General features: G+C 45.0%; 1 protein-coding gene across 1 annotated transcript in view; it reads right to left on the bottom strand.

Annotated features, from left to right (window-relative positions):
• IQGAP2 (IQ motif containing GTPase activating protein 2) overlaps positions 1 to 18,525 on the bottom strand; it is a 162,097-nt gene that overhangs the window by 19,164 nt on the left and 124,408 nt on the right. The window contains exons 27-28 of the mRNA XM_007518536.3: positions 8,556 to 8,658; positions 7,191 to 7,332 (exon numbers count right to left, since the gene is read on the bottom strand). Of these exons, the coding sequence (XP_007518598.2) occupies positions 7,191 to 7,332; positions 8,556 to 8,658 (245 nt within the window). The remainder of the gene's footprint in view (positions 1 to 7,190; positions 7,333 to 8,555; positions 8,659 to 18,525) is intronic.

The raw sequence follows: 18,525 nt of genomic DNA, 5'->3' as shown, positions 1-18,525 counted from the left end.
GGTGACCATGTGGGCTGTGTACACACAGCTGATGGTGACCACGTGGGCTGTGTACACACAGCTGATTATAACCACTGACCCTCGGTGTCTGGGGCTTACAGAGCTGTGTGCTCTGTCCTACACACAATCACCATCGTAGACATGAATAGATAGGAACAAGGGATAAAATATAAAGCTTAGAATGATTCAGAAGAAAATAAACAAAGTGACTGTTTTTATTTGAAGTCATTCTAGGAACTACTAATGATATCTGCTTCCAGGAAACGGTCAGCAGTTTCCTCAGAGAAGTTATCTAATGGCCCAGTTGAGTGGAGTCACTCACTGTAGCTCGCCTCACAAGGGCAGTGTTTATCTGGGAGTTGTTGGGGGGAGGGGTCAAACTCCCTAGAATCTCTTTTAATTCCAGGTCTCTGGAATCCATAGCCAAATATTGACCCCAGACATCTCACATGTAAGTAATTGTCCAGTTCCTAGATTCTTTCCACCCTGGGATCTCTATTCTCATCTGCTCTGTTCCTCCTTTTTGGTTCCTGTTCATTAATCCTTTTGTCCTGTTTCATATCTTGCCACTTTTCAGTCACCAAGTTGCAGACACTGTCATTATTACATCCTGACTTCCCTGAGAAGACACTCTCACCCATGTGTCCTGGAACCTCCCCTCCCCAGAGCCCTGCCCGACTAGGGACAGACAGACACAGGCTGGGGGTGTGGATCCACCTGCCAACACCCATGTCCAGTGGAGAAGCAATGACAGAAGCCAGAACTCCCACCTTCTGCATCCCGAAAATATATTTAATTCAAACTGCCAGTGGGGGAGAAATGTTAGGGGAAGATGACCAGAGGGCTCTGAATTCCATCAGGACCCAGAGAAAGAAGAAAAAGGGAGGGACATATGGATGTAATAACAGGTGTAGGTGTGACTTGGAAAGGAAGAGAAGATGGGACCATAGAGGGAAAATAAAAGGGCCAATCTATACAAATAGAGACAGATAGTTGTAGAGATAATAGCCAACACATGTCTGCAACCTTAGAGAAAGGCTGCAGCTCCCAGTGGAGGGACTGGGGATCCAGAACTCTGGTGGTGGAACAGTGTGGGGTTGCACCCTTGTTATCTAGTAATTTTATTAATCAATATTAAATCACTAATAAAAAAACCCAAAAAATAGAAATGAAAATAAAAAAGCACCCGGCCCCCTTTATATACATTTTAAAAATTAGAGGAGCTGAGCAATAGTGCAGCGGGTTAAGCGCACATGGCGCAAAGTGCAAGGACAGGTGTAAGGATCCCAGTTTGAGGCCCGGCTCCCCACCTGCAGGGGAGTCGCTTCACAGGCGGTGAAGCAGGTCTGCAGGTGTCTGTCTTTCTCTCCCCCTCTCTGTCTTCCCCTCCTCTCTCCATTTCTCTCTGTCCTATCCAACAAGGATGACATCAATAACAACTACAACAATGAAAAACAACAAGGGCAACAAAAAGGTGAAAAGAACCCCAAATAAATAAAGAAAAATAATATACACAGGGGTTTGCTGGTCATGGTTGCGCTCAGACCTTACAGGAGGTATCTGAGCCCACACAGAATCATCACCTGCTGTGAGGCCGGAGCTCTGAGACCCCAGTCACATGCTACCCGCTCGCTCTCCCATTTAACCAGCAGCACCTGCACCTTTCCTGCTAGCCGCCCTGCAGTGGCCAAAGCCGAAAAGGAACTTCTGATTGTGGCAGCTAAGGATATGCCCAGTATTCGAGATTTTTTTATTTTTAAAGATTTTATTTATTTATTAATGAGAAACATAGGAGGAGAGACAGAAAGAGTCAGACATCACTCTGGTACATGTGCTGCCAGGGAATGAACTCAGGACCTCATGCTTGAAAGTCCGATGCCCTATCCACTGCGCCACCTCCCGGACCACAGCATTCAAGATTTTAATAATGGATAAGATCTTAGCACCATCCTTCAAGCATCACATTAATCACTCAGTACTTGTGTCAGTTTGGGTCAGAGCAAGGCAATCTTTCAGTTGGGAATAATAAAGCTAAATCACTCGATGGGAAAAATTCTTCAGAGATGACAACAACAACACTCAGGCTATTAAGTATGATTAATAACCGCAGACCTTAACTTCTGCTTAAAACATACTTTTTGTAGAACAAACAGATTTAAAGGCCATAAGGATCCAATATTTTAACTCAAATCATAAACTAGAGTAAAAGAGATGATTAAATGATTCCTTATCACGTCTAAGCTCAGCATTTCCTGAGCTCACTGGGGCCCTTCTTGGTCCTGCCTCTCTCCGTCTGTCCTATGGGTGAGGAAACAGAGTTGGATGACAAGTGGCGGACGGCGCTGGACTCCTAGGACTTCCTGGGCTGTTCAGCCAGGCTGTGTTTGTTCTTTCCACACTGCCGGTAGAGACAAAATGGCAGTGGCCCAAACTGAGGCTTATTATGGTGTAAACACACAGAAAGGAAACGGAAACAAATGTCTCTTCCCACTCAAATATCTGCCTCCTTCAAGTCTCACGGCTATGGGTCACTCCTTCCTTTGGTCTGGAAAGATGCTCTTGCAACAGTTGTGCAACGACTGCTCTGTCATCATTCTAATTTATCTATCTGTCTGTCTGTCTGTCTATCTATCTATTTACTTATTTGCCTCCAGGGTTACTGCTGGGGCTTGGTGCCTGCACTATGAATCCACTGCTCCTGGAGGCCTTTTTTTTTTTTTTTCCATTTTGTTGCCTGTGTTGTGGTTGTTGGGTAGGACAGAGAGAAATGGAGAGAGGAGGGAAGACAGAGGGGGGAGAGAAAGACAGACACCTGCAGACCTGCTTCACTGCTTGTGAAGCGACTCCCCTGCAGGTGGGGAGCCGGGGGCTCAAACCGGGATCTTTTTTTTTTATATATTTATTTTATTTATTTATTTCCTTTTGTTGCCCTTGTTGTTTTATTGTTGTAGTTATTATTGTTGTTGTTGTTGTTGGATAGGACAGAGAGAAATGGAGAGAGGAGGGGAAGACAGAGGGGAGGAGAGAAAGATAGACACCTGCAGACCTGCTTCACCACCTGTGAAGCGACTCCCCTGCAGGTGGGGAGCCGGGGTTCGAACCGGGATCCTTATGCCGGTCCTTGTGCTTTGCGCCACCTGCGCTTAACCCGCTGCGCTACAGCCCGACTCCCTCGAACCGGGATCTTTACTCCAGTCCTTGCGCTTTGTGTCATGTGCGTTTAGCTTAGCCCTCTGTACTACCGCCTGACCCCCACTTTCTTTCTATTTTGATTTAGAGAAAGAGACAGCAGAGAGGACATGGGGGACTGGGGGACAGAGAGACAGAGAGAGAGAGACATCGAGAGAGACAGAGAAAGCAAGCAGAGAGGCACCCTGCACCACTCCACCCTCCATGAGATGTGCGGTGCTGTCGGCAGGTCCCATACCATGCCAGGGTCTGAACATGGACAAGGGTATGTGCTAGCAGGCGGACTATCTCTGGCCCCTACAATTTTATATGCCATTAAAAAAAAATCTATGAATCAAGACTTAGATTAGATAGCCTCTAAGTTTACTGTCCATGAAACATTGTATAATCATCAATATCGGTATCTAAGTTTCACATATACATTGAAAATACTACATATTTAGAAATAAGACTTGCTCCCAGACAGATAAAGAATAGGAAAACTTTCAAGGGAGGAGATGGGATACAGAACTCTGGTAGTGGGAACTGTACCCCTGTTATCCTGTGGTCTTGTTGATATTTTTTTTTTAATATTTATTTATTTATTTATTCCCTTTTGTTGCCCTTGTCATCTTATTGCTGTAGTTATTATTATTGTTGTTACTGATGTCATCATTGTTGTTGGGTAGGACAGAGAGAAATGGAGAGAGGAGGGGAAGACAGAGAGGGGGAGAGAAAGACAGACACCTGCAGACCTGCTTCACCGCCTGTGAAGCGACTCCCCTGCAGGTGGGGAGCTGGGGACTCGAACCGGGATCCTTGCACTTTGCACCAGGTGTGTTTAACCTGCTGCACTACCGCCCGACTCCCCTTGTTGATATTTTTTATTTTATAAATAATAATAAAGAAAAGAAATAAGACTTGCCTAACCTGGTGATGAAGCTGATGGATGCAGATTTCTCTGCCAGCCAAAAATAGGAGATTCCTATTTAGCCTGATGTCAGAAGCTATTTTTTGGGGTTTGAGAGTGTACGGAAATTTTCCATGTGAATTAATGGTACTAGAGTTCTACACGCACCCCCACCCCACCCCAAATAATATAACAAATATAGTAAAAAATAGAGGCTTTTGGCTAGCAAAAAAAAACAAAAACAAAAAACAAAACAACTGTACCTTATGTCCATTTATAGGAAAGGCTATCCAGTCAACCCTCATTTCAAGTCGTTATCAACAATGATCACCGGCTGCTAAGGGGGATCTCTGCCGAGAACGAACTCTCAAAAATAGGCTGTGAAGAATGCTTTCCAGGTCTCCCGAAAGTTTATGTGCAAGGAGCTGTCTCATCTATTAAAATACGACTCCACCTGTCTCTTTGTATCAACGGAAAAGTTGGCCCTACAATTCACACAGACTTGCAAGGGATCTCTAGTAACCAAGATAATCTTGACATAGCACGTGTTGGAAGACTTGCCTGTCTCAATTGCAAAGCCTACAACTACAAGGTGGCAATGGTCAGCATGGCATGGCACTAGAAAAAGACAGCTACACAGAGCAGTAGGATCGAGACAGGAAGCAGATTAGTGCTCGCCGGAGGAACTGGAGAGCGGCTGTGTAACATGTACAAGTTTTATTTTGGGGGGTGATGATTATGTTTCAGAAACAGTGATGGTTGTCCCATGTGATGGATATAATCAGTGCCAGTGAGATATGAATATATTTACTTTTATTATTGGCTAGAGATAGAGAAATTGAGAGGGGTGGGGGAGGTAGAGAGAAAGAGAGACAGAGAGACACCTGCAGCCCTGCTTCACCACTTGGGAAGCTTTCCTCCTGCAGGTGGGGACTGAGGGCTTGAACCTGGGTCCTTGTGCACTGTCCTGTGTGCGCTTAACCAGGTGTGCCACTGCCTGGCCTCGTGGAGTGAAAAATTTAAAAATGAAAGTAAAGCTTATGCTATGTGTGTTTTACTATAGTAAAAAAAATTAATTAATTAAATGACTGATGGACTTCCAGTTAGAACGGCGGTGACAAGGAGAGTTGCCGTCTGTGTCTAGCACATGATGAGAGAGGGACGCAGGCTAAGGCAGTGGGACAATGTCCCAGCATCCTCTAGTGCAGACATATGTCTGCACAACATTCCTGACTTTCCTGGTTTTACATTTAAAACACAAAATCCAAAAGATTACAGGACTATGGAGGCCCATTTTCAAAAGCACAGGTAAGTAAATAATCTATGATATTCAGATTACTTAATACGACATACTGATAATTTTAAGTCATTAACGCAGATGCCCGAGATAAAAGCATTTACAAAATAGTGTTCACCTAACAGACAAAAACAATTCTATGGGCATTTCTCGCCATTCCTGTGAGAACAAACACTATGAAGTCCTGAGTTATTTGGTCTAATGTAATTCAGCGGCTGAAGCACACATTTTGCACACTGCATTTGGAACCTAATAAACCAACTTCCTCTGTTTTTTTTTCCTGCTGTCCTGCCCTGAGTAGACTGTGTAAGTCACTTTGACGTGGCAAGGAGCAGTCTAAAGGCTCTGAATGCCTTCAGTTCTTCTGAGGCCAATGCTACATGCTAGACCTGAAACTTGGTCTCTCTTCTCTGGTGGACTGGAGCCCTCCACCATCAGACTTCCGACGCCTGAAAGCAGCAACTGTAACTAGCTCATTCAAACTGCATGCTCGGCCGCCCGTGTCAGATTATGTGCTCATGGAATGAATGAGCAGGCCCTAGAAGACCAGAGGACCAAATACCTACATCTAGCAGAAGCACGGAACATCACACGGTGAATTCACTTGTCTTATGGCCGCCCGTGTCACAGGTGAGTCAGTATGCAGAAAGAAGTCAGCTGGAAAATGAGCGCTATTTGAGGCCTACCTGTGGTTTTCAGAAAACTCTTGTTCCAAATGACAATATACTCAGACCTCAGTACACGAAGGTTGGAAATAGCAAGTGAAGTAAGTGTCTACTTACTGCTTTCTGTCCCAATTCCCCACCTCCCTTCTGCACCTTGGTCTAATATACAGCTCCCCTAATGTACTGGTAGCACAGTCTTTGAGTTCTGAAGACTGCATTGCTTCATGAGCTCTTGTTTTTTGGTTTATGGTATTGGATTTCTGGTGTTGCACTATGGGAAATATATACATATCTATTTACCAGAGCACTACTCAGCTCTGGTTTATGGTGGTTCAGGGGGTTGAACCTTGGACTTTAGAACCTCATGCACGAAAGTCTCTTTGCATAACCATTATGCTATCTCTCCCCGCCTATAGATGATATTCTTTCTAGCACATGCTACCATGCACAAGGACCGGGGTTCAATCCCCTCGTCCCCACCTTCAGAAGGGAAGTTTCAGAAGTGGTAGAGCAGTGCTATAGGTCTCACTCTTTCTCTATCTTCCCCTCCCCTCTTGATTTCTATGTCTCTATCCAAAATAAAATTAAACGATATTAATAATCTTTCTTGCTGCTACAATTCCTACAAGATTGCTATGGGAAAGTAAGAGAAATAGAGCCGTGAGTGCAGCCTTTGAGGTCTCTGAGGCAAAGAGGTCTCAATGAAGTCGAGAGCTAAGGAAGAGGTTTAGTAGGGTGGTGACATATATAACACACCTTCCTTTTACATTAAAGCTTTATACCAGATATTAAATTTCGTTCTGGGCATTTCCTTACCAGTTCCCTGTCCCCCTGCAATCTTATGACCACTCTCAAGCATTTACTTCCCTTCCGTCACTAAAGGCCTTTCATAGGTTAAGCCAGTCTATTTCCTAAAGGAAAGGAATTAAATTACTGCAAAGAAAAACTTAAAAGAAAAAAAAGACAGGCAAGTTTTCTAAACTATCCTAACATTCAGTCCCCCTCAAATCACAAGAGTCCATTATTCTTGTTGGGACAAACATACTTCACTATCCAGAGCTCCTGAGCGGAATTATCTGGGAGCCTGGGCTTCCCTGGGTTAGCGGGGTTCCAGCTCTTAGTTGGGGAGATGCACTCCCAGCCGACTTACTTTATCAGCAGGCTCTGGCCATCAATAGCTTCGCCATCCCCTAAGCCGTACTTGCTTGCCAGGTAGAGGGAGATCTCGGTCTTTGAGAGCTGACTTAGTGCATTTGCCTTGTTTGGGTCAGTGGGATCTATAGATCCTTCTCCTGTAGGAAAAAAAGTACAATGAAAACCGAATATTGCTATTCTTGCAGTTCACGCATAGTAACGGTGACATCACCAATGTAAAATAACATTCCTGTGGGACCTTCTCAGCTCAAGAATTTGCAAGGGGATCATGACCTTCAAACCTCACCAACCCCCAATTTTATTTTGTTTAAATAGCCTTATAAGTTTTTGACTTTGTTTGTTTTTTTAATATTTATTCCCTTTTGTTGCCCTTGTTTTACTGTTGTTGTTATTGATGTCATCATTGTTGGGTAGGACAGAGGGAAATGGAGAGAGGAGGGGAAGACAGAGAGGGGGAGAGAAAGACAGACACCTGCAGACCTGCTTCACCGCCTGGGAAGCGACTCCCCTGCAGGTGGGGAGCCGGGGGCTCGAACCGGGATCCTTATGCCAGTCCTTGTGCTTTGCGCCACCTGCGCTTAACCCGCTGCGCTACAACCTGACTCCCTAATTTTTGATTTTTAAAATGCACAAGACATAGATATTAAAAATGAGAAAACATTACTAAATGAAGAAAATGCTCATATAAGAAATTCTTTCAGAACTCAAAATATTTCTTTTTAAAAAACTAATTAATTAATTAATTAATCTTTATTAGATAAAGACAGAAAGAAATTGAGAAGGGAGGGGGAGACAGAGAGAGGGAAAGAGACAGAGAGACACCGGCAGCCCTGCTTCACCACTTGTGAAGCTTTCCCCTTGCAGGTGGGGAGCAGGGGCTTGAGCCTGGGTCCTTGCACACCGTAATGTGAGCATTGAACCAGGTGTGCCACCACCGCCTGGCCTTTGCAAGATGTTTCTAATAAAACGAATTCTTCGGTTTTCTTTTCTGCTGTATCTAGAGTTACCTTCAAGAATATCAAGTTGCAGTCTAGGACACTGAATTATAGAGCCCGTAGTGCAGGCAGGGGGTAGTGTTGTCGTTACCCTGTCCCTTTCCCTTTGAAAAGTCAGTGTTAGGGCTGGCAAGACAGTCACCTGGGAGGGGCCTGCTCTGCTACGCCCTCAGCCCAGGGGCTAGTCTGACCTCCACCTCACACGGGAGCTTCCTTACTGGGGCGTCTCTCCTGCCCCCACCTTTTGTTCTATCTGCAAAAGTTGGTCTGCAGCAGGGAAACCCCGGTAATGATTTGTGTTAAATTGAGACACACCCAACCAACTAGCAGATACAAGCCAGAGGTAAGAAGAAGTAGATTCTTACCAAGAAACGATTCTACAGTGGGTACATCTCCTAGCACCTCCAACAGCTCATTCAGTACGTCCTGCTTCTCAGGAGCTATGGCGTCCTGGTGTTCCAACAGGAGCTTTGGAGAGAAAGCAACACACAGAGACACATCCACACACAGAGACACAGACACATAGGCACACACACACACAGAGACACAGACACACAGGCACACACACAGAGAGACACACAGACACACACACAGAGACACAGACACATAGGCACACAGACACAGACACACAGGCATACACACACACAGAGACACAGACACACAGGCACACACACACACACACACACACACAGACACAGACACACACACAGAGACACAGGCACACAGACACAGACACACACACAGAGACACAGACACACAGGCACATACACACACACAGAGACATAGACACACACACAGAGACACACACACACACAGAGACACAGATAGACACACACAGAGACACAGACACACACACAGACACAGATAGACACACACACACAGACACAGATAGACACACACACACAGACACAGATAGACACACACACAGACAGACACACACACAGACACAGATAGACACACACACACAGACACAGATAGACACACACACACAGACACACAGACACAGATAGACACACACACAGACACACAGACACACACACAGACACAGATAGACACACACACAGACACACACACACAGACACACAGACAGACACAGATAGACACACACAGAGACACAGACACACACACAGACACAGATAGACACACACACACAGACACACACACAGAGACACACACACACAGACACAGATAGACACACACACAGACACACACAGACACACAGACACACACACAGACACAGATAGACACACACACAGACACACACACACAGAGACACACAGACAGACACAGATAGACACACACAGAGACACAGACACACACACAGACACAGATAGACACACACACACACATACACACACACACACACACACACACACACACACAGGCAAAAGTCAGTTCTCAAATGCCATTATGCTTCCCTGCTTGGTTTTTCACAGTGATTATTTCCTCACATTATTAGAATCTGAAATACAAGTTTCATGTTTATTAAAATGTAATACCACCAACAGTTTGTGATTTTATCAGAAAAATGAGAGATGTTCTCCACAGAGCCCTCTTCCACTAGGGAAAAATACAATCAGCCTCGGGGTGTGGATCCACCTGTCAACACCCATGTCCAGCAGAGAAGCCATTCCAGAAGCCAGACCTCCCACCTTCTGCTCCCCATGGAGATCTTTGGTTCATGCTTCTATAAGGATAAAGAAAGGGAAAACTTTGTGGCCTGGGAGATGGAGGAGTTGCTAAAGCATTGGACTCTCAAGCATGGGGTCCCAAGTTCAGTCCCTGGCAGCACATGTACCAGAGTGATGTTTGACTCTCTTTCTCCTCCTGCCTTTCTCATGAATTAATAAATAAAATCTTAAAGGAAAAAAAAAGAATAGGGAAACTTCCACTGGAGGGGAGGGGATATGGAACTCTGGTGGTGGCAACTGTGTGGGATTGTACCCCTCTAATCCCACAGTCTTGTCGATCATTGTTAAATCACTAATAATAAAATTATTATTAGTGATTATTAGAAGAGAATTATAATATAATTATTATTAGAAGAGAATGTGAGGTGTTCACACCCCCGCTTTTAGGCAGATTTCCCCAGGCCTGATGAGGGGCAACCCTCTCCCACTGAAGTCCTCTGCTCTACTTTTGTCTCCTTCAGAAAATACCCAAGTGGGGAGTAAAGAGTGTAACACAAGGCTGAGGTAATACTGGCAGCAAATGGAAGGACATTTAATTTTCAGGAAAATCTATGCATAACCAAAATACTATCGGTATTGTAAAAACGACTCCTATTAGCTGCTTTAATCTGTGTGGCACTGAAGATTACTCATGAGTAGGGATGGCACAAACAGCCAGAGCTCTCCCGGACCACAAGTCTACACAGACCAGGTCCTTTCCCCTCCCACAACTCCCGAGAGGATGGGAGGCAGGTACTTCAGGGCAAAGGTCTTGCCGGGTCTCAGAGGAAACACTCCTCTCTCTTCAGCACAGACACGAAAAGCCAACAGGACAACATATCTGTGTTTGCTTTTCAGTCCAAATGAAAAAATGTCCAAGCTATGAACCTGATATTCCTGATGATGAGAAACATACACTTAGTTTTGAGGGGCTGCGTTGTAAACCTCTGAGTCCTAACACTTCTGTTCTTGCTTCTGATGACTACAAAGCATGAAGGATCCCTTAGAACACTCCTTAAGACTATTCTCCACAGTGACGCTGAGTTGTGAAATAAGTAATGAAAACAACTACCAGATGGTTTCACTCATATATGGAATCCAGAGATCTGATACACATGGACGTGCAAGAAAACCAACAAACCCAGAAGCAAAACAAACAAACAAAAAAAACCTGTTTTGAAGATTTTGTGAAAACTCTGGTGGTCAACTTTGGGAGGTGGAAGGGTGGGGACACAGGTCATTGGTGGTGGGTGCAGTGTGGAACTAAGGATACCCTGAGAATCTTATAACCCACTGTTGGTCACAAATAAAAAATGGGGCAAAATATCTTAAATAAAAAAATAATGTGATGTCATTAAAAATAAAGACTGCTCTCCGCAGGGCTGGGACCAATTAGCACTCCCACCAGCAGCTGCAAAAAGGTTCCATTTCCCTCACCTCTTCCTCAACACTCTTTCTGTATTTTCTTTTTCTTAATTTTTTTAATTATCTTTATTTATTGGATAGAGACAGCCAGCTATTGAGAGGAAGGGAGGGATAGAGGGGGAGAGAGACAGAGAGGCAGCTGCAGCCCTGCTCCACCACTCATGAAGCTTTCCCCCTGCAGGTGGGAAAGGGGACTTGAACCTGGGTCCTTCCACATTGGAACATGTGTGCTCAACCAGGTGCATTACCACCCGGCCTCTCTTTTTCTTTTTTTAAACTAGAGCATTGCTGAACTCTGGCTTATGATGGTGCAGGGGACTGAACCTGAGACTTTGGAGCCTCAGCCCTGAGTTTCCTCGCAGAACCATTGTGCTAGCTCCCCCCACCCTCCCCTGTCTCTTCTTTGTCTGACACTCTCACTGCTGTCTTTATGTGCACTTCTCCGACAATTAACGACCTGCAGCATTTTTTTTATACATCTGTTGGCCTTTTTGATCTCTTCTTTGGCGCTGATTCTGTCCGTGTCCTCTCAACCGGCGGTCACACAGAATGCTAGAATGAACCTGACCTTATGACCCACAAGATCCCTCTCCTGAGGACACAAAGGAAGAAGAACTCTTATGTACACGTACGTTCATAGCAGCACAATTTCTAACAGCCAGACTTGGAAGCCATCTAGTTACCTAACAACAGATGAGTGACTAGGAAAGTCACAAGAGAAATACAGAATACTACTAAGCTGTTAACAGTGATGAAGCTGTTCCCTTTGCCTCATCGCGGATGGAACTTGAAGGCATCATGTTAAGTGAAATAAGCCAAGAAGAGAAGGATAGATATTGGATGATTTTACTTATAGGTGGAACTTAAGAAGGACAGACGGAGAAAACATTCAAAGAAAAGAGTAAGACTGGGAGGGAGGGAGTGGGAGGGAATTGAGGAAGCCTTAGAACCCTGATGTGTGATGGTGGAAAAGGGCCCCAAGTTGGAGGTGAGAGTGTTTTGCAGACATCTACCATGGGAAGATGAGAAGTTGTACCTGTCAACAACTGTAAACCAGTGTACACACACACACACACACACACACACACACACACACACACACACACACACACACCACCACCACCACCACCACCACCAAGTGATATAGAAAAAAAAGCGCCCCCTAAAAGAACTTGTTTTGAGGTTGAACATAATCCTTGGTGAATAAGGGGCGAGCATGAGGTCAGAGACCTAGCAAGCCATGCTGTACCATTCCCATGCCTGCTTCAGACATCTCCTTACTTGAGACAGTAAACAGGACAATTTTTTTTCCCCCGCAATTACTCCCATATGGTCATGTCTGCCTCAGACCTCACACAGGAAAGAATTCCAGATGGGTCCCACGCTATGTTTCTCAGAACTGGGGAATGTTTTCAATTCTTCTTAACAAAAGGGTGTCTACTTCTTCTCAATGAGTAACTGCCTACATTAATACAAAGCCATTTTCTTTCTGCTGTCACAGGGGAATCATCTCCAAGATAGGGAGGCAGAAAGCAGTAGCACACTGGGGCTCAGAGTCTGTACTAGTTCCTCTTTCTTTCTGTTTTTGTAAAGGATGAGAGAGAGGATAAAATAACAGAGCTGACCACACCAATGTGTCCTGGAGCTCAGCTTCCCCAGAGCCCTGCCCCACTAGGGAAAGAGAGAGACAGGCTGGGAGTATGGATGGACCTGCCAACGCCCACGTTCAGCAGGGAAGCAGTTACAGAAGCCAGACCTTCCACCTTCTGCATCCCACAGTGACCCTGGATCCATACTCCAGAGGGATAAAGAATAGGAAAGCTGTCAGGGGAGGGGATGGGATATGGAAATCTGGTGGTGGGAATTGTGTAGAATTGTACCCTTATCCCACGGACTTGTCAATATTTACATTTTATAAATAGATATTAAAAAAATAACAGAGAGGAAGGGGAGAGACCTGTCGCACTGTTCCACCACACGAGACTTCCCTCTGCAGATGGAGATGAGTGGTTGAACCCAGGTCCTCGTGCATGGTAATGTGCATTCTAGCAGATGTGCTATCATTCGTCCCCTAAAAAAGGATCTCATTCTAAAAGGGAATGTTACATCTGCATGAGGATAGAGTCTTCCGTGAGTGTGTCGCCGTGTAGACATTTCTCTGAGAGGGATACCATAAAGCAGATAAATGGCTCATTGCTAAGACCTGAGTCAGCCTGCTGGGTCCATGGAGACCATCTGTGCTCACACATGAATCAGTTTTAACTTCACAGAAGATGACTTTTGCAAATGGTTGGGTATATCTTTTCTGATCCTGGGAGTTTCAGTGAGGAAGTACAGCCTCTCAGACTCATTATTCAGACCATTCTTCTCAGACCCGCCTTTGTGGGGGCTCACTTATGTGACCCATTAGTGTTGTTACCTTTTTCCTTTTTTTTTTTTTTGGAAAATGTCAAGGTTTCCTATTATAACCTCCAAAGATTAATTTGTTTTATGAGAAAGAGACTGGGGCACTGCTTGACCCTGATACATGTGGTGCTAGGGACTGAAGCTGGGTCTTGGGCATTTAAGTCCTGTGTTCTATGTTCTTTTAAAAAATTTTTTATTTATAAGATGGAAATATTGACAAGACCATAGGATAAGAGGGGGCACATTTCCACACAATGCCTACCCCCCAGAGCTCCATATGTAATCCCCTCCCCTGATAGCTTTCCTATTCTTTATCCCTCTGGGAGTATGGACCCAGGGACATTGTGGGGAGCAGAAGGTGGGAGTTCTGGCTTCTGTAATTGCTTCTCCACTGTACATGGGCGTTGGCAGGTGGATCCACACTCCCAGCTTGTCTCTCTCTTTCCCTAGTGGGGCAAGGAAATGGGGAGGTGGGGCTCCAGGATACATGATGGGGTCCTGTGCTGCCCAAGGAAGTTGAGTTGACATCATGGTATCATCTGGAACCTGGTGGCTGAAAAACAGTTAAAATAGAAAGCAGACCCCACCTGCAGGGGAGTTGCTTCACAAGCGTGAAGCAGGTCTGCAGGTGTCTATCTCCCTCTTTGTCTGCCCCCCCCTCCATTTCTCTCTGTCCTATGCAATAACAATGATAGCAATAACAACAATCATAATAACAACAACAATGACGATAACAAGGGCAACAAAAAGGGAAAAAAATAAAAAAAAAGAAAGCAGAACAAACTGTTGACTAATCAGGAACCTAAAGACACGAATATTGCAGACGAAGATTTGGGGTCTCCGTTTTGAATAAAACTATTAGGTCTATTTTAGCTATATTCCAAAGGGCCCAGGACTTTACTAGTTTTTGCCTGAGCCTGACATCTAATATGCAGGTGGACCGTGCTCTCTGTTCTATGCCCCCAAGACACCTCCCTGACTAACACCTGTGCTATCTTTAAGGAAGGAAGTCAACGTATTCCAACTCTTCTAAACTCATATTCAAGCCTTAATTTCTTAGCAGAGTCTAACAGTAACGATGGAGATTTCAAGTGAGTGGTCTGGGAGGTGGCACAGTGGATAAAGCACTGGACTCTCAAGCACAAGGTCCTGAGTTCAATCCCTGGCAGCACATGTACCAGAGTGATGTCTGGTTCTTTCTCGCTTCCTGTCTTTCAAGTGATTTCTTCTTGTTAGTATATCTGGTTTGATGTAGGTGATGGGAAGGCTTTTTTTCTTTTCTTTTTTAGGAGGATTAATGGTTTACAGTTGACAGTAAAAATACACTAGTTGGTCCATGTGTAACATTTCTCAGTTTTCCACATAACAATACAATCCCCACTAGGTCCTCCTCCGCCATCCTGTTCCAGGACCTGAACCCTCCCCCCACCCCAGAGTCCTTGACTTTGATGCAACACACCAACTCCAGTCCAAGTTCTGCTCAGTGTTTTCCCTTCTGATCTTGTTTTTCGGCTTCTGTCTATGAGTGAGATCATCCCATAGTCATCCTGCTCTTTCTGGCTGATCTCACTTCACATGATTCCTTCAAGCTCCATCCAAGATGAAGTAAAGAAGGCGAATTCACTATTTTTTATAGCTGAGTAGTATTCCATTGTGTATCTAGACCACAACTTGCTCAGCCACTCATCTGTTGGTGGACACTTGGGTTGTTTCCAGGTTTTGGCTATTACAAATTGTGCTGCTGTGAACACAGGTGCACGATCTTTTTGGATGGGTGTTTGGTTCCTTAGGATCTATCTCCAGGAGAGGAATTGCCAGGTCATAGGGGTCTACTTCTAGCCTTCTGAGAGTTCTCCAAACTGCTCTGCATGGGGGTTGGACCCACTGACATTCCCACCAGCAGTGGGAGGACTTCTGAGAGAAATTATGTGTTATGCTTCCAGTCAAGATTTAAGTATCATCTGAAATTGGAGCTTCTTGACTGTAAGTCTGAATCTAAATCACCTGGGCTCTTGTCAGATGTGGTTTCTGACTTGGGGATTCTGGGATTGCATTTCCTTCTTTCTTTTATCTTTTTTATTTAAACCATTTTATTGGGCATTGAAGTCTTGTGGTCTAGCTGTTGACACATGGGCAGAATTTCTCATCTCCCTGTGTTACGTGTCTGTAAGACACTCACTCTCCACTTTCGCCCTTTCCCACTGTCATTCATCAGGATCCCTGCTCCTTACCATCCCTTCTCCCTGGGTACACTGCTTGCTGTCTCCTTCCTTTCTTTCTTTTTGCCTCCAGGGTTATCACTGGGGCTCAGAGCCTGCACTGTGAATCCACTGCTTCTGGAGGCTATTTTTTTCCTTTTGTTGCCCTTGTTGTTTATCATCATTGTTATTATTGTTGTTGTTATTGCTGTCCTTGTCTTGGGTAGGTTAGAGAGAAATTGAGAGAGGAGGGGAAGACCAGGTGGGAGGTGGACAAAGAAAGACACCTGCAGACCTGCTTCACCACTTGTGAAGCAACTCCCCCCACTGCGGTTGGGGGAGTTGGGGGCTTGAACCTGGATCCTTATGCCTGTCCTTGTGCTCCACACCATGTGCGCTTAACCCGCTGCCCTACTGCCCGGCCCCCTTGGGTGCATTTCTAACACGAGCCAGGAACTTGATGGAGCAAGAAGGTCCAAAAGCTATTCTTGAAAATGTCCTATTTGAAGAGTCTATTTTTTCCCCCAGAAAATAACTTCTGTTTGGTTGAAAGCACACAGGCTATTTCTCAATGCCTAGGTTCTTTGCTTACTTTGAGTGAGTTGCGAGCCACTGAGGGCTCCCCTTGTCCTGCCCTCACTGGATGCTTAAGACACACTAATTGCTAATGCTGGAGGCACCAAACAGAGGCCTTCTGGCATAGTACAGACCACGAGATTGCCTGCTTCTGGGAAGAGGAAATTTATTTATTTATTTACTTATTTATTGCCTCCAGGATTCTTGCTGGAGCTCAGTGATTGCACTATGAATCCACTGCTCCTAGCGGCCATTTTTTCCATTTTACTGGATAGGACAGATATATATATATATATATATATATATTATAATATATATTATATATTAATATTTATTTATATATATAAATATTTATTTATTTTCCCTTTTGTTGCCCTTGTTGTTTTGGGACAAGAAGAAACTGAGAGAGGGAAGGGAGAGATATATATATAGAGGGAGAGACAGAGAGACACCTGCAGACCCACTTGACAGCTTGTGGAGTATCCCCCTGCAGGTGCGGAGGTGAGGTCTTGACCCTGGGTCCTTGTGCTTAGTATAATATGTGCTTAACTGGGTGTGCTTTGTATGTTAACTCTCTTTTCAGCCACCAGGTTCCAGATGCTACCATGATGATGACCAGACTTCCCTGGACAGACAACCTCACTAATGTGTCCTGGAGCCCTGCTTCCCCTGAGTCCTGCCCCACTAGGGAAAGAGAGAGGCAGGCTGGGAGTATGGATCGACCTGTCAATGCCCATGTTCAGCGGGGAAGCAATTACAGAAGCCAGACCTTCCACCTTCTGCATCCCACAATGACCCTGGGTCCATACTCCCAGAGGGTTAAAGAATAGGAAGGCTATCAGGGGAGGGGATGGGATATGGAGTTCTGGTGGTGGGAACTGTGTGGAGCTGTACCCTTCTTATCCTATGGTTTTGTCAGTGTTTCCTTTTTATAAATAAAATAAAATAAAGGAAAAAAAAGGATATATGTCTGACAGGGACTCAGAGGTCACACAGGCTCCTGTGTTAAATATGAATAGACATGTGTCAGATTGATGGGGTTAACAATTTATAGGATTTATAGACTTTCCTCATGTTTGGGAGCTGCTCTCTGCCCTGATCCAGCTTTCTAGTCCTATTCTCACTCTGACACCATCTTCCCAGACAATATTTTTAGCCTACCTGCATGTTAGCTGTCAGGCTCAGGCAAAAATGACTAAAGTCACGGGCCCCTTGGAACAGACTAAAACAGACTTCCTAGCCTTTTCCCACATGAAGATACCTAGTTTCATTTGCTTTATTCCTACCTCTGGGTTCCTGTTTATAGAACAATTTGCTTTATGTCTTAAAGCCTTTCAGCCACCAAGTTGCAGATGCTACAAGGATTCCATCCTGACTTCCCAGGGCAGACGACCTCACCAATGTGTCCTGGAACCCCACCTCTCCAGAGCCTCATCCCACTAGGGAAAGACAGAGACAGGCTGGTGGGTGGGTGGGGGGTTGGGTGGTAGCACAGCGGGTTAAGCTCACATGGTGCAAAGTGCAAGGACCAACATTAAAGATCCTGGTTCAAACCCCTGGCTCCCCATCTGCAGGGGGTCACCTCACAAGCGGTGAAGCAGGTCTGCAGATGTCTATCTTACTCTCCCCCTCTCTGTCTTCCTCTCCTCTCTGTATTTCTCTCTGTCCTATCCAACAACATCAATGGCAACAATAACTACAACAACAAGGGCAACAAAATGGGAAAAAAAATGGCCTCCAGGAGCAGTGGATTCATAGTGCAGGCATTGAGCCCCCAGCAATAACCCTGGAGGCAAAAAAAAAAAAAAAAGGAAACAGGCTGGGGGTGTGGATCCACCTGCCAACAACCATGTCCAGCAGAGAAGCAGTGACAGAAGCCAGAACTAACACCATAAAGAATTTGGGTCCATGCTCCCAGAGGGATAAAGAATAGGGAAGCTTCCAATGGAGGGGATGGGACAGGAACTCTGGTGGTGGGAGCTGTGTGGAATTGTGCCCCTCTTATCTTACAATCTTGTTAAGCATTATTCAACCATTAACTCAAATATATATATATATAC

The sequence above is a fragment of the Erinaceus europaeus genome, chromosome 11, assembly GCF_950295315.1.
Source record: "Erinaceus europaeus chromosome 11, mEriEur2.1, whole genome shotgun sequence".
In the NCBI taxonomy this organism is placed as follows: domain Eukaryota; kingdom Metazoa; phylum Chordata; class Mammalia; order Eulipotyphla; family Erinaceidae; genus Erinaceus; species Erinaceus europaeus.
The sequence above is the reverse complement of the archived record's forward strand: the minus strand, read 5'-3'. Positions and strand labels throughout refer to the sequence as shown.